The 17,187-nt window shown below is 39.2% G+C and overlaps 1 protein-coding gene and 1 long non-coding RNA gene across 2 annotated transcripts in view; both read right to left on the bottom strand.

Annotated features, from left to right (window-relative positions):
• The window catches only part of wwox (WW domain containing oxidoreductase), a 238,284-nt gene extending 236,576 nt beyond the window's left edge, over positions 1–1,708 (bottom strand). Inside the window, exon 1 of the mRNA XM_028449599.1 lies at positions 1,478–1,708. Within this exon, the coding sequence (XP_028305400.1) occupies positions 1,478–1,584 (107 nt within the window). The 5' untranslated portion in view covers positions 1,585–1,708. The remainder of the gene's footprint in view (positions 1–1,477) is intronic.
• Positions 1,709–7,187: 5,479 nt separating this feature from the next.
• On the bottom strand, positions 7,188–16,520 carry LOC114464531 (uncharacterized). The gene is made up of 3 exons (XR_003674227.1): positions 16,510–16,520; positions 11,097–11,101; positions 7,188–7,327 (listed from the first exon to the last, which is right to left on the bottom strand). It is a non-coding gene; the product is annotated as an uncharacterized LOC114464531 (long non-coding RNA).
• Between the last annotated feature and the right edge of the window lie 667 nt (positions 16,521–17,187).

The following is a 17,187-nucleotide window of genomic DNA, read 5'->3' as shown; positions in this document are numbered from 1 at the left end:
TTGTGAAGTTGTACTTCAGTATATTTTAAATATGGAAATACTTCATCTTTATCATATTATATATATATAAGTTTGTTTTCATAACTATATGACCTTATTCTTGTAATTTGACACGTTTAATCACATAGTATGACTTTCTTCTTGAAATAATACATCTTTATTCCCATTATATTACAAGTTCTAGTCTTGTTTTTTTTATTTTTTTTGCACTATTACATCTTACAAGTTTATTCTTGTTATACTACATGTTTATTCCCATGATATTACAAGTTTATTTTTAGTAATATTACAAATTTATTCTTGTAATATTAGGAGTTCATTCCATCAGTCAACCCAAGGGTAGCTGTGGCTACAACAGTAGCTTACCACCACTAAGTGTGGAGTGAAAGAATAATGCCTTAATTCTGTAAAGCACTTTGAGTGTCTATGATAAAGCGCTATATAAAATTAAATGCATTATTATTATTATTATTATTATTATTATTATTATTATTATTATTCTCATATTGACTTTATTCTTGACAAATAACAATTTTATTCTCACTCATAATATTACAAATTTATCTTTTATAATATTACAAGATTTGTCCTTGTGACATAAGTTTTTTTCTGGTAATACTATAATTTTATTTTCATCATATTACAAGTTTTAGTCATGCAATGACTATTCTTGACATATTACAACCGTATTCTCACTCATAATATTACAAGTTTATTCTTGTTATATTACAAGTTTATTTCTGTAATAATATATATTATTATCATAATACTACAAGTTTTAGTCATGCAATGATTTTATTCTTGACATATTACAATTGTATTCTCACTCATAATATTACATGTTTATTATTTATAATAGTACGAGTATTATCATTATATTACAAGTTTATTCTCATATATCATGACTTTATTCTTGACACATTACAACTTTATTCTCACTCATAATATTACAAGTTTAGTTTTAATACATGATTTGTTCGTGAGACTTTTTTTTTTTTAACACGTTTTTTTCTGGTAGTATTGTAAGTTTTATTCTTGTAATATTACGAGTTTATTGTCATATATTATGACTTTATTCTGGAAATATCACAACTGTATTCTCACTCAGAATATTATATTTTATTTTCATAAGATTACAAGTTTATTCTTGTTTTTTTCCCCCTTTTATGAGTTTATTCTAACAATATTAATTTTTTTGTAATATATTATGACTTTACTCCCGTAGTCTCAAATAAAAAATAAATTTAAATAAAATCCCTCTCTAAAAACCCTTAGACGCCGTCGTAAGGATTTAGTGTCAAACTCTTGACTCTCATTAATCCACCTCATGGCCACAGCACTCTTTCTCTGCCTAAGACTGCTAATATCACTTTTCTAACCATACAAATAGAGGTAAACATCTATTTATAAGTCAGCCCTATGGAAAACGGTGAACACAGACAGTAAGCACACTTCTAAGGTAAACCAGTTCACTCACTTTGCATAGTAAACCCAGCCATCCTTCGTGGATCTCTCCTCCCATCCAGGAGGCAGTTCGTCGTCGCTGTCCGTGTCATCCATGCCTGCGAAATTTAAGGCAGCCATGAACCTAAAATTCACACGGAAACCAGGAGAGAATAAAAAAGAAACGCGACAAAAATGAAAATGTAATTATCCTCTCAGAGGAAACGTTTACAGCTGTCACACCGAGGTGCTGTTCCTCGTAACTTCCGCAATAACACGGTGACGAGACCCGAAATGTCCTCTGGGTAATGTAGGCTTTAATAGGCAGAAAACAAACTATCGCCTATCGGACAATTCTAAACACGACGATACATTATTAAGCAGGTTTTGTATGAAATAATGTTTTACAATTCACAAAATCACAATAACCTACAACATTAATTTGCTGGATAGATTTAATCACAAACAAAACTGGAAATACAACAATATTATTTAAGACTAAAGTGGTTGTGTGAGAGAGATTTAGGATAATTTAGAATTATTTAAATATTTTAGGAAGTTAGAAAAAAGTATTATAAAAAAGCTTGATTTTGATTTACAATTTTAAAATGTTTGAATATTCATATACCTGTAAGTGTGCTGAATCTTGCAATATCCAGCAAGGCTAACGTTCAGTAGCAGATATTCAAAGACTCACATCAATCAAGTGAAAATTAGACACCCAAATTAAGCAATACATATATTGGATTGAGATATGGATTTCAATATGTTAGTTGTATTGGATACAAAGAGTCAATATACTCACTCGTATGGTGCAATCTTTACTGGTTTCTTCAGCATTTTATCATGTTTTTACACAATCTAGCAAATTTCAGAGACTCCCATGAACCGAACATTTATGTTTTTTGGGGATAGATTCAAAGTAATTTAGCATTAACTTAATCATTTGTCATCTGTATGCTATTTTAATAACATTGAATAACTCTCACAAACCTGCTTCCTTCAAAGAGGAGTATTTGCTCTAACAAATTTACCTAAACTTCGGTTTGCATGCTTCATATAGCTTTCGACTCCCTAACATCTGTCATATCACGGGATAATTAATTCAAGTGGCAAAAATTATTGATTCATGATAAATCACGACTTTTTATGATAATATTAAAAATTGACATTTCTTCCCAGAAATTGATTCATGTCTATTATGTTGTACATTACATGTAGTGTTGCACACTAAAGTGTATGATTCAACTTTTTTATATAAGGAAAATAAAGGGATTGCAAATAATACGCTACTAAACATCAAATTATGCACCACGTTCATGTGCATTTGATATACATGTCAGAGCAACTGACTTACTGATGTGCATTGTTTTTAGGAACTATGACTCATATATTGTTACTAGAAGTGCATAATTTAACTTCTGTTTTTGGATGAGGAAAATGTGGAAAGAAATGTCTATCCCTATTGATAACCATATGGTAGGTTTAAATGTATGGGAATACAACTTTATTCTCTAAATATGATTTTCATCTTTAAATATTACAATTTTAATCTTGTAGTGACAATATTTTTCATTTTATTTTAATGTGGCTCTAATTTTAGCAATGATGCTTGTAATTCTGAAAATATGTCAGGTGCACACTATATCTTCTTTAAATTAGGCTAATGAGAATAGGAAATTGTCTTGTAGAAATATATCGCTAAATTTGTAGATGAATCCCTAGCAATTCACTTTTATTTATTTATTTTTTTTACCAAGTATTGATGAATGGTCTATTGATTCATTTTCATACTTAAAAGTTGATGCAGTAATAGTTTAAACTTGGTTTCTTTATGACTGCTGATGTTGATTGTGTGGCAGTGACGTGCCGTGAGCGCTAGGGTTGGGTGGGCAAATCGACACCACCAATGGCAATGTGCTTTTGGGAGAGGGTGTGGCCTCCTTCTAGCTCCCCCTCCTGCCTTACAGCAGAGTGACTCTGTGCAGTGTCTCTGCCGTACCAGGATATATAGCGATGTTTAGTCATTTAGGTTATGAAAAGCACAAAATGCTGACACTTTCAAATTTATAGCTACTGTAGGCTACCAGAAATGGAAAAATAAATAATTTATAATTATATTATAATCAAAACAAATAATCAAAATATCAATTCACCCTTGGGTAGGCACTGCCTACCTTGCCTATCCTGACCGCACGTCACTGTTGTGTGGACATCAGAGGCAAATATGTGACTGGACTTTTTAGATGAACACCAACAGGTGAGGCAAAAGGGAAATGTGAGTATGTTATTACTGTAAAGTCATTCAATTATTTCGCCTTCACGTCAGGTGGAAAGAAGGAGAAAAAGAAGCTGATTGTGTTGATCCTCCTGAGTCATTGATCAGATTTGATTTTCACCTTCAGACTTCGACATTCTGCTGATGGACAGAAGTTGTGATGTATGTGATCAATAAATAAACAAAGGAAACAGACAGTGATTCAACTAATTTCATCTCTCAGGGGAGGGATTCTTTGTTGGAATTTTCTGTGAGGAAGATGGATTTTGTGGAGGAAAAGGAGGAAGTCACAGAGCTTCAAGCTGTGTGTGTGTGTGTGTGTGTGTGTGTGTGTGTGTGTGTGTGTGTGTGTGTGTGTGTGTGTGTGTGTGTGACTATTTCTATTCTTCCTTTTCTTCATCTTTAACAGTAGCTTCTACAATCTCATCTTCCTTGGAGATGATTTTGAGCGTTGCTGGCCCCGGTCCAGAAAATCATCAAAGGGATTCCACATTTGTTCAGGGATTGTGGTTTCCAACTGGTCCTGTATAGTTAGAATAGCTATTCCCTCTGTCTCACTGTCCCGTGATGTAATTACCACCACTTCTGAATATGACTTCTTCTTCAAATAGTTGTAGTAGAATCAGAATAAAATCAAAGCGACGCAAACATGAGCAGTTTACAGTTAAAGCTGATATCTGGAGTTGTATGACTCTTTTGAAATGTGAAAAAATAACCTAACTAGTCTTTTACTATGGTCTACTGCCGATGGTCATTCATATACATTAATGTATATAAGTCCCTCCTTCGTCCTATAGACTCCTAATACAAATAGAAGCGATAGCTGAGTGCGCCCAGCCAATAGGCTTCCACTTCCTGTTTTTGAGACTGTCAATCAAAGTGAATGTGGAACTGTGCACGGAAACAAGGCAGCGTGTCACAACAGCAAACAGGTAAATATGATTTTGGCTCTTACCTGACCCATAGACCTATATCAATGCGAACCAATGTGACCTTGTTATGTTCTGCGATGCACGTGCACAAAATTAGAGGCGTGGCTTCTTTCAGAGACAGGGGAAGGAAGTGGAGCTGCTGACATCAAGACATCCTCTCAAAAACTCTGGATATCAGCTTGAAGGGACTTGTTTAACATCTGCACAGGTTGAATAGGATATATCGACCCTCTGACTACCATCCCACTTCCTTTATCTTTACATCATCACTCTCCTATTGTGAAACACAGATCAGTTCAAAACAAACTCAGCTGCTGGCTGAGGCTGGCTTGGACAATTGCAGTCCACCATTTTTAATAATAACAGTTCTCCCGTTCTTGTCTCCCATGTTATTTGTGACTGTTCTTCTATGTTCTCTTTAGATGGGATGATACTGAAATGTTTGTACAGCATTTTGTGCTTTTTTACCTGTGAAAAGCGCTCTATAAAGTTTACTTACTTAAATGATCTCCAAGCATGTATTTCCCTCTGAAGTCTTCTCTCTTTCCTTCTTTCTCATGGTGTTCTGACTGCAGAGCTGATATTTTTTGATTATGGTTCAGCCAGTGAAACGCTCATGTTTTAGGGCTGGGCAATATGGCCTTTTTTCAATACCCCAATATTTTCAAGCTATATCACGATATACGATATATATCGAGAGGCGAGGTGGGGTTAAGATAGACCGAGGAGAAAATAGCATACTGGCGGCTCTACAGAAGCAACATTTGTTACGTGAATGATATTGATATTACGATATAGTCCTATACTATATCTCTTAACTAAATATAGCGATATTTATTAAAAACTCAATATATATCACTCAGCCTTATCATGTTTGATTAAAAGTATCTTCATACTTGCCATGAAACAACCTATATTTGTTGCAATATAGATAACATTGTATGTATGTACATTTAAGCTTGACTTTACTTTATATGTTACAGTTTTTATCCATTGCTTGAACACTAAACGCATGCTTTAACCAAAGTAACATAACTTGAAGCTGTTGTTACTATACCTTAAACAAAGTGTAACCATACCTTAAACAAAAGCACTGCTTTGCACTTTAATTGCAATTCTGTAACACACTCACTCCTTTCTGCTACACACATTCATACATAAGACACATACAGCGTGTTTCCACTGGCGGCATCGGCTCCACTTGCATACAGGACACGATACTGTTTTTTCAGAGCGTTTCCATTGAGCAAGGACCAAACGTGCGACACATAATATATATTACATGGTAATGTAAATTAGAATTACAGGCCTGTTGCACCTACGCCTGTAGTCATGAAGTGCTTTGAGAGACTGGTCTCTCAGCACATCCGGTCCCGTTTGCCTCCCACTCTGGACCCCCACCAGTTAGCCTACAGGGCAAACCGATCCACCGGGGACGCTATCACCATAGCGCTCCACACTGCGCTGAGTCATCTGGAGCATCAGGGAAGCTAAGTCAGGATGCTCTTCCTGGACTTCAGCTCAGCATTTAACCACATTATCCCAGATATCCTGGTCCAGAAACTAAGTCACCCGGGAGTCTCCACCCCCATCTGCCTCTGGATCAAAGATTTTCTGACAAACCGCCCACAATCTCTCAGACTCGGCCCCCACCTGTCCAGCACCATCTCACTCAGCACTGGCTCTCCACAAGGATGTGTTTTGAGCCCCCTCCTGTTCACGCTTTACACATCCGACTGCTCCCCGACTCATCTATCAAACTCCATTATAAAGTTTGCAGATGAAACCACCGTGGTCGGGCTCATCTCAGGGGGGGATGAGTCTGCCTACAGAGATGAGGTCCGCAGTCTGACTACGTGTTGTTCCGTTAACAACCTCCAACTGAACACCACAAAAACAAAAGAACTGATTATGGACTTCAGGAAGAGCCGAGCGGACCCAGCCCCTCTCTATATCAACGGAGACCGAGTGGAGAGGGTCCACACCATGAGGTTCCTGGCGTGCAGATCTCCGATGATCTCTCCTGGACTGCAAATACCATGGCGGTGGTAAGGAAGGCTCAACAGAGGCTGCTGGTGACCTTCTACAGAGCCACCACAGAGAGCATCCTGACGTACTGCATTACAGCGTGGTATGCAGGGTGCACAGCAGCAGACAGGAGAGCGCTGCAGAGGGTCATCTGCACAGCCCAGAAGATCACTGGCTGCTCCCTGCCCAGCCTGGACGACATTGCAAACTCTCGCTACCTCAGCAGAGCAGGCAACATCATCAAGGACTCCTCCCACCCCAGTAATCACTTGTTTGGCCTGTTACCATCGGGCCGACGGTACAGGTCACACAAAACCAGGACAAACAGACTCAGGGATAGCTTCTTTCCCAGAGCTATTACTGTAACAAACAAATCCGCTCACATCGCTCACACATACTGATCATATTGATCTTGTGCAATAAAACACATTGCTGCTATTGTTGATCTGTACATTCAAGCTGCTATCTGTGTATTTATCTGGGTATTTGTCAGTACATATTATTGTGTCATATTTAAATTTTTTATTGTTTTTGCTGTGTTTTATATATATATATATATTTTTTTTTTTCTCACTGGCACCTTGGAGTTGCACTCAAATTTTGTTGTACCCTGTACAAGGACAATAAAAGGATATTCTATTCTATTCTAATTACAGTAGATCAATTACTATTTGTTTTTGCTGAGTCGCCGACACAGACCATCAGTTTGGGCAGTTAACCGATCTACTGAACTTTAATCGTAAAGGGTGGCATTCCACCATTCTCCAAGGTGTGGTAGATGGGACGGGGGTTTTTTGGAACGTTTTTGCAGGACAGCCTGGGAGCTTGCACAATGCTCGGGTTTTGAGACTGTGCACAATGTGGGAGTTGGCAAGTCGGTGCAATCTATTTCCAGCTTTCAACAGGAACATTGGTGGGGTGAATGTGGGGTACTACATCTTTGGCGATTCTGCTTACCCTTTGCAGAAGTGGTTGTTAAAACCATTCTCTGACACTGGGCGCCTCATTGCAGAACAGCAGGTGTACAAAAAGAACATCAGTAGAGTCCAGGAGTCCAGGTAGCTGATGTTCAAATACCTTTGATCGTATAACGACGAGGTGACGTTACACTTATGGACTGTTAAACTTATGAACTGTTGTAATTTTAAAAAGGTGAATTGTAATACTGTGACAAACTGCAGTGCTTAATCAAATTACGAAAACACATTTTGTTATATTGGTTTAATTAATTTATTTGTCATGTAATCAGGAAGACAGGTGGTGAAGCACATGGTTCAGGCCACAGGATTCATCTAGTGATAAACATAGAAAATACATTTTAGTTTAATTGATAAATAACTTGGCAGTGAGATGAGAGATAAATCAATTAAATATGTTCTGGTATTCTGCATGTGATTGAAATGTGATCTTCAACAAATGCTCTCTTCCTCTTTCCTGAGGTGTTCAGTAAAAGAACTCCTCAGGGGCTTTTGGACACCTTTTTATAGTTCCAGGTGGGAGAGACCAAGCAGAGACTAGGAACAGGGGAGCTTGATGTTTGTAACTCAATGTAAATATATAGTTTAATAATTTAGGGGATGTAAATAAGATGAATGATATATATATATATGTTATTGTTTGTGATAATGTCTGTTAGGAATTGTTTGTGTAAATATTTATGTTGTACTTTTAATGTGCAAATTAAATGTCACCCCATGCTTGGTACAGGCTAATTAGTGGCGCACCTGTATATAAGGACCTTCATTCTGTTCAGTAGAGAGTTGAGTGGAGATTGAAGTACACTGTCCTTGTGGTGTAAATTAAAAATGAACAGATAAACTGATGCATCAATACCTGGAGCCTGGTTCGCTCATTGACTGACTCCACTGCGATGGTTGCTCTTTGACAGGTCGACTGAAGGGAAGGTGGCGTTGCCTTATGAAAAGAAATGACTGTGACCTCATACTGGTAAAAAGTGTGGCGCTGACTTGCTGTGCACTTTATAATCTGTGTGAAAACCATGGCGAGGTTTATGACAGGGAGTGGGATGCTGAGTCAGCAGCAGCAGAGCCTGGAGTGTCACTGTCTCAAGGTATCGATGATTTTAATTAAAATACATTTTAATAACTGTGTTGCACTGTTGTGTTGGCAGTGTACTGTGAAGTGCAGCTCGTACACCAGCCATGACCGTGCGCTTGATCTCCGCCGCCGGGAGAGAACCAGCCATACATCACCCAGGCAGGCATCAGTGAAGAGGTGTGTGGGAGTGGCTGTGTGTGTCTCTGCTTGTGTATTGGTTGAGGTTACAAGGGGCATATGTGCGAAACATTTAGATTTAATATTTAGATTTAACATTTAGATTTAGATTTAAACTCTTAGATTTAAACTCTTAGATTTAAACTCTTAGATTTAAACTCTTAGATTTAAACTCTTAGATTTAAACTCTTAGATTTAAACTCTTAGATTTAAACTCTTAGATTTAAACTCTTAGATTTAAACTCTTAGATTTAAACTCTTAGATTTAGATTTAAACTCTTAGATTTAGATATAAGATTAAGCGTTTAGATGATATATAAGTTTTAGATTTAAACATTTAGATTTAACATATATTTACATTTAGATTTAAGATTTAGTATTTTGATATGATGTATAACATTTAGATTGATTAAATATTTATACTTAGATTTAACATTTAGATATAACATATACCGTTTAGATTTTTTACCCTATGTGGTTAAATGTTGTGTTAAATGTAGGAAAATGTACTAAATATGAGAAAAGTGAGATAAATAATGAAAATGTGTTAGTTATAACTTTTATACTAAATTTTTACACTTGGCACCCCATAAGTGGGAGCAGGCAGTGGTGCTGTTGTATGTCACATCCAACATTGTAGATGCTGCAGGTGCAGGTGAGCTGTGCAAGGGAGTTGCGTGCCCTGCGCGCACATCCCGAAAAGCGATAGTGTATCTTTGTCATTGGGAACCTTATTTAAACTTAGTGCTCTGCCCTGTGAAGGTCCCTTAAGCCCCTCCCTTTCTGTATATCTACAGCTTTCTCATTAATAATCTCTGATCAATGAATGGACACATTTATACTATGTGGTAAATGGAGGCGATGGATACACACGTATCCTTATATATTATTACTGATAGTTTAAACACATGGAGAATGTGATATCTCAATAAAAATACGGTACACATTAAACATGTAGTAAGACAATGATTCTATCGTCATTTGAATGGATTTAAAATCATATTAAAACATTTACCATGATATTCTGTTTAATTTCCTTTTAAAATACCGTATAACCGAATTTTTTTTGACTTTTTCCTTTTTTAGATCTTTTTGAGTGTTTTAAAGCATCACTAAATTACTTCATTCAAAATGATGACGTGGTTTCATGAGAGTGCATCTGCAGCTTAAGCCGAGCCTGCTGCTTAAACCTGGTCGGGAGCAGGTTTGACCCACGAACTGTGTAACTATGGTAACCAAGGTGTTTTCTCATTGATGAAACCGCCGTTCCAGTTAGAACCCGGCTTAACGGAGCCGGACTCTCAGGTTAAACCTGGACTTTACCCTAAGCTGGGTTTGATGAAATACCCCCAGATCTGTGCATCTGTTGCATCATCGCAATGACATCATCCTCGCTCTTTCTGTTGACTGGAAGATGAGAAAAGTTTATTATAACACTCATTTTGGACTTGGATTACTTTCAATAAACATGTCTCTGGTATGAGTGGTTGTACCAAGAACAGTCTACAATTGAAGGGGCTGCACCTACCTCTAGGTGTGCCGGACATTGAAGGTGATGGTGAAGCACATGGGGGCGTTGCTGGGCAATCGGACTGTGGTGATGGTGTTAACTCGGTGGTACCCTCACTTGTTTGAAAGTCACCTTTGAAAATAATTATGAATACATTTAAGTGCCAAATAGTTTATGAGGAATCCACGTACCCTTCGTTCTTTGCTTATTTAGTTTCAAAACCAAATCAAAAAAACAAACGGTGTGTTTTTTTTGTTTTGTTGATGTTTACTTAAAACCAAAACAGAAATACCACATTAGCAGCATTTTTCTGTTTAGAAATGAAATCTTGTTCTGTTTGTGTGATATTTGGATATTCATCACACCACAGTGGGGACACACAGATGAACTTTTACTACTGGATAAAAAAAAGGAAAATAAAAGTGACATTACTCTACAACAATGGCACACAGTACAAGAACGCTAAATTCATCTGCCATGTTTTAGCTTTGTTATATTGTGCGTGTGCTTTTATTAAAACCAGCATATAAAGAAAGAAAAGAGAGCACTCGTTTTTTACTCACCGTCGTCCACCATGAAATTCAACAGCTCCACAGGTGATTCCACGCCGCCTTCCCTGCCTTTGTTTGCGGGTCTGTAGCTGTAAATAGCGTCGATTTGGTCAAACCACTTCCACTTCTTGTGGTTTGCTCCACTCCGACCGTTGTGGTCTTTCATGGAGCGATAGTCGCTTTGGAGGTTTTTTTAACTTCTCCCGGCACTGCACAGAGGTCCGGTCGAAGCCATGGTCACGCATTTGCACAGAAAGCTGCTGGTATTGGAGCAAAAATTAGATCCTTGATCCATCTGAATAATACGCGGTACACCAAAAACAGAAATGAACTGGGTCAATGCATGAACTACATTCTTAGCAGTAATACTGCGTAAAGGATACAGTATGCAGCTAGGTACTGAGAGCTTTGACACATCGCAGTCAGTACATACATGGCACCGGACCAGGCTGGTGACAGTGGACCAACACAGTCTGTAATTAAATGTTCAAATGGTTGTCCAATAGCTGGTATAGGACTAAGTGGCACAGGCTGTAGTGTCTGGTTTGGCTTACCAGTCAACTGGCATACATGATAGGACTTATAATATGCAGACACATCTTTCTTCAGCCGAGGCCAAAAGAAATACCTCTTAACCCGATCATAATTCTTCCTTACACCAAGATGGCCACACTGATCATGCATCACAAAACTTTAAAGGAACCGCCACCTGGTAAACAGGATCACCAACAACACTCTCTAGCTGAGGCTTGCACTTTCTAATTAACACTTCATTGTGCAAAAGATAATGTGAACAATTACCACCCTCATTAGGAGAACAAATCATATGCACCAGTTCCTGCAAGGTACTGTCACTTTTCTGCCCCTTCACTAAATCACTGTGAGAAGCTGACCAAGGAGGAACAGGAACTGAAAGATCACAGTTAGAAGCAACAGCATCCTCACACAAAAGATGAATAAATATAGAATTGCATTCTATTTTGACTTAATTTGTCATTGTTTGTACTGGACATTGAAATGTATTGTAAATGAGCTTCAAAGAGAATTAATATACACAATCTGGTAAAAGACAAGAGTTCTGTGTGGACATCACGGAACTGAACTTCATTTTCATCCGGCTTTCTGGGCATTATAAGAACACTGGTCACCTGGGTTGGAGGAGGAACGTCAACCCAGCGATGTCATTCCCTAAGATCATTGTGACTCCATCCACTGGCCACACACCAATGGACATGACACCCTGAAATAAATCACAATGCAGCATCCTTTTATGTTGTGGTACCTGCAAAACATTAAGGCCCATCCTCACAACAGGAATATTTGTGCCCCCAAAAGTCTGCTCAGAAAAGGGTAACAAAGATGCAACAATAAATGAATCCACTGCACCAGTGTCACACAAAATGTTTACGTGCACATGCTCACTACTCCCAAACAGAGAGACGAAGCCCTCAGTAATGAATGACAGAAAGGACTTTAACTCAGGTGCAACCTCAGACACCTCAGGGACCACATGGCCATTGTGAAACTACAAAAATGAAATGAACAGGCAACAATCAAATACATCACATCATAGCAGACCAATCAAATTAACCATAATGCATTGGGGTGGGGTGAAAGTAACTAACGTTGAGTGGTATTTATTGTGCTACCTTTTTACTTGTACTTGAATATTTTAGGTATGACTTGTGCTTGAGTACAATTTCAATCAACAGTATTTCTACTTGAGTAGGATATATCAGTACTCTGGATACCACTGTGCATGATACATTGACTACAGTGTAGGCAAATGGGTAAAACACTGTCAACTAGTCTATTAAACCACAGCAAAGGCTATTATAACAGATCATCTTAATTTACCACAAAAAGCAGTGGAAAGAATTTAACATGAATTGACAACAACAAAAGCAAACTTGCATACGTAGCCTTTATTTCACTATGTTTACCACTACGTTGCTGCACGTTCCATCTTGGCGCACAAGTGACTTCAAGAGCTTGAGAATCACCCTTCGAGATAGCCAGCTTTTGCTTCCCAGGGATTTTGTGTAAATATTCATACGTTTTTGGTGTGCACCAACCTCATCCAACATGAAATCCCAGTGATCGATGGTGCAGCAGTGTGTGAGAGGTATCAACAAATTTGCCACAGTCAGTATGAAGAGGTGAAAAATCACATCAAGAATCTGTTGGAGCAAGGAGTGATTAGGTAAAGTAGTAGTCCATACTCTTCCCCCCTGGTGATAGTTACAAAAAAAAGATGGGTCAATTTGCCTATGTGTCGATGACAGAAGATTGAATGCAAAGAATTAAGAAATATTGGGACTCCCTGAGTGGCTCAAGGTGGTTCTCAACATTGGATTTGGCAAGCAGATATAATCAGGTGGAGGTGGAAGAAGAAATTGTTTTTTTGTCATTGTTTGAAGAACATATGGTGACTGGATCTGGTTCTCTCTCTCTCTTTGAACAATTCAACTTGAAAGTAAAACTCAGTAAATGTTTCTTTTCCAGTTGAAGGTGTCCTATCTGGGGCATATCATTTCGGCACAGGGGGTGGCAGTTGACCCAGAGGAGATTAGAGTGTTAGCATAATGGAAGAGCCCTCGATGTGGGGCAGAGTTGCAGTCATTCCTCGGTTTTGCAAGCTTTTATCGGAGGTTTGTGAGAAACTTTGCAAGCATAGCTGCTCCTCTCCATGCCGTATCTGCTTTGGGTTCACCCAAGAAAATTAGGCAACGGCAGCCTCTACCTGCATGATTGCTTGGAAAACATTGGTCCCCTGCATGTGGAGTGTGATGAACTGGCTGCAGAGTTCACCACCCAGAATGAATCCATGACCAGCTTTCCACTGTATGATTCACAGTCTCTGGCCAAACTACAAAAGGCTGATCCTGAGAATGCTGCCTTTCTCAGGTACTGGACCAGAGGATAAAAGCCCAATTGTTAGGAGCGGCTGGGGGAACAATCAAAGACCTTAAAGCTGGTGCGTCAGTGGGAGAGGATAGTGGAAAGTGATGGGGTCCTGTATCGTCATCGGGGAAAGCTGAGCAAGGGCCCACAGAGACAGCTGATTTTACCCCGGGCCTTGCAGAGGGAGGTGCTGCAGCAGATGCATGGTTGCCACGGCCACCAAAAGATTGAGCGAACCTTCAAGCTGGTGAATGGACGCTACTATTGGCCGGGAATGTATTGAGACATTGAAGCATTGTGTAAATCCTGTGAGAGGTGTATAGTCTCGAAGGCATCCCAACCCAAGGTTGTGACATCTATGGGCAGCTTGTTGACTTCCCGGCTGCTGAAAGTGGTAGCAATGGACTTTACCATGTTGGAACCTTCTTCAGTTGGGAGAGTGAATGACCGTGTCCGAAATGGCACACTACACACTACAAGCCCTTCTCACTCCTATGGTCTATTTCCTACCGAAATACACTTCCAAGTAGCCCATGATGCATTGCGAAGGTACAACAATAAAAAGCGAAAACACCCAGAGTCTAGAATATCTCCATCAATTTGCCACCTTTAAAGGTTGTGAAAACATTTGTAGCGAGAACGTGACCAAGTAGAATATCAACATGTGCTCATTTGATCCAAAAATCTTGCAGAAACACATTTCATGCCGACATTCTGGAGATCCTACTGACTAAACTTCCAGTTAACTTCAGAACAAGAGCCCTGTCCCTGCTTCTGAGTTCAGATCTGCACACATGTCACAGAACTTCCCTGATGACTGCCTGCAGACGCCGAGGACAAGCCATTCCTCGCCTCCAGCTCATAGTTCATGTGAACTTACATTTCGGTCACCCTGCAGAAGTAAGTCTTTTTGTATTGTAAATGTCGCATCATCACATTTAGATTCCATAGCAAAGTTTTGTAACAACAAATACCAATAAATATTTTTTATTCATTTTATGCAGACTGGACCATACATCAGGATAAATCATCATGTACCCTTGCTGCGCCTGTATTTTGAGAGAGGTGGCCTCAGGAAGGATTTCAGGTTATCCAGACAAACCCTGGATAACCTCATTCAGGTCCTGGGAGACACCGACCATGGGTGGGGAAGGGCGCTTCAGATCCTGTTTTTTTTTGTATTGGTTGGCTAGCACCACATCCTACCGGGTTGTGTCAGAGGCATTTGACATTCCCCGCAGTACATGCCATGACATTGTACACAGAACCAGTAAAGCAATCCAGGCCATTTTATGCAGGATCATCTGCTTCCCCAACAACGCAGAACTGCAGGGAATTGGGGCTGGTTTCCAACAGCGTTCAGGTTCCCCAGCTTTCAAGAGAGTAGCTGGGAGCATTGATGGGTGCCATGTATGGATTGTGCCACCTGGAAGGTTTCCTGGCAATTACTACAACAGGCCATCTGTGATCATAGGGGTTACTTTTTGGATGCTGTTGTGGTATTTGCTGGAGTGTCCATGATGCTAGGGTTCTTAAAGCAGCCCTTTTTACACATCCACAGCTGTACCCACCTCCAGGTTGGCATCTGATTTGCAACGGAGGATATCCCTGCCTGTCGCAGCTGATACCTCTGCTCACCCCATTCCGTGAGCCTGTCCGGAATGCTGTGGAGGCTAGGTACAATGCCAGGCTGTCCAGGGCCAGATGTGTGATGGAGAGGGCATTCGGTGTCCTGAAGATGAGGTGGTGCTCCATCTTCCTAAAGACCCTGGAGGTGAAAGTGAAATTTGTACTTGAGGTTGTGGAGGATGATGATGATGGAGAGGACATGGAGACTCCTGTCCCAGTCCAGCAGTCTGGGGACATACTCAGGGGACTGCCTTGCTGCCGCAGTGTCTGCCCCAACTGACATTGCCGTATTGTGAGAGAACATGATTATTGTTGATAATGTAAATGTTAAGTTTGTTCCCATGAATGTCCCACATTCTCAGTAAACAGTTTGCTAATCTCAGAATATTAGTTTGTGTTATACCATCACACAGCATTGATAATGCTTATCATTATTGTGTCTTAATGTTTGTTTGAGATATTGTATATATTATACAACATTTAGTTTCAACAAAGTAATTACATTACAAAAAAACATTCATGAGTGCTGATAGAGTAACCATCAGCATTAGGACTACAACAATCCCAAAATCACTCTGTTCAGGCATTCTGATAACTCAACCGTCAGTGATTAAATGTTTGTGTTGCCTGGCAACAGCCTCATCTTTTTCCAGTTGCGGAAATGTGTTTTTGAGGAGCAAAATAAATTATTAAACAAGTCAATGTTCACTAAAATGTGCTTGTGGAACTGTTGTATAAATAATAAATGTCACACCGGCAGTTTTGCTGAGACCTCTCATATGATTTGTTTAGTTAAATTGACAATCACAACAGCAGATTACATCAACATTTTATTAAACAAATAAATATAATTAAAAAAAATAACAATTAACGGAACTCTGTAAACTAACTAAATAGTGTTTTGTCTTTCCTCTTCCGGTCTTTCTCGTTCCCTTCTCTCTTCTCTCTTTTCTTTCTCCTCTGCTCTCTTTTCTTTCTCAAATAGGCCAACAGGTCCACTTCACTCCTCCTCTTCCTCCTGTTGTCTCCTTCTGGAGGAGAGCCCACTGTAAAACGGACGTGATGAGGTGGGGCACGGCTATACTGGGTTGTTGGCCCAACACCTCATCCATTGCCTCAAACCACTTCCAGGTGGCAGCAGTGGTCTCTCCTCCCTCTTTACTAACCCCTGTCCTGGGCGTCTTCAGTTCCTAGCAAACGGCACATTGGTTATTAGTTAATGATCACAAAGCTTACCTGACAATTGTGGTTGGATACTGTTGACAAACCAAACAACTATAGATCCATACAATAGTGTTTTTTATCAAACCTTGTACTTTTGCTTGAGGTTTTCTTCAGCCAACCTGCCTCCACCTTCCCCTGCAGGTTGTGGACCTTGATGAAAATGCTAAAAAAAAAAATACAGGATTAGAATAGGAAATGTGGGCTTTGTTGCAATAGATGTTTGTGATTATTAATGACAAAACCATAGGCAAGGCACATTTATTTGTATAGCAATGTAGTCTATATGATAGAAACAAAACATTTAACAGTTTACCAATCAATAACTTCCCATCAACAGCAAATCAACTGTAATCACAAGACAATTAATGTCTGTACTTATGAATCAACACTTCTGCTTTTAACAGCAATAGCTAACTTTCCAGAGCATAAGTGAGGAGCAAATTATATTCTAAA

Source organism: Gouania willdenowi, chromosome 6 (genome assembly GCF_900634775.1).
Source record: "Gouania willdenowi chromosome 6, fGouWil2.1, whole genome shotgun sequence".
NCBI classification, from domain to species: Eukaryota; Metazoa; Chordata; class Actinopteri; order Blenniiformes; family Gobiesocidae; genus Gouania; species Gouania willdenowi.
This window is presented reverse-complemented; position numbering and strand designations above follow the sequence as displayed.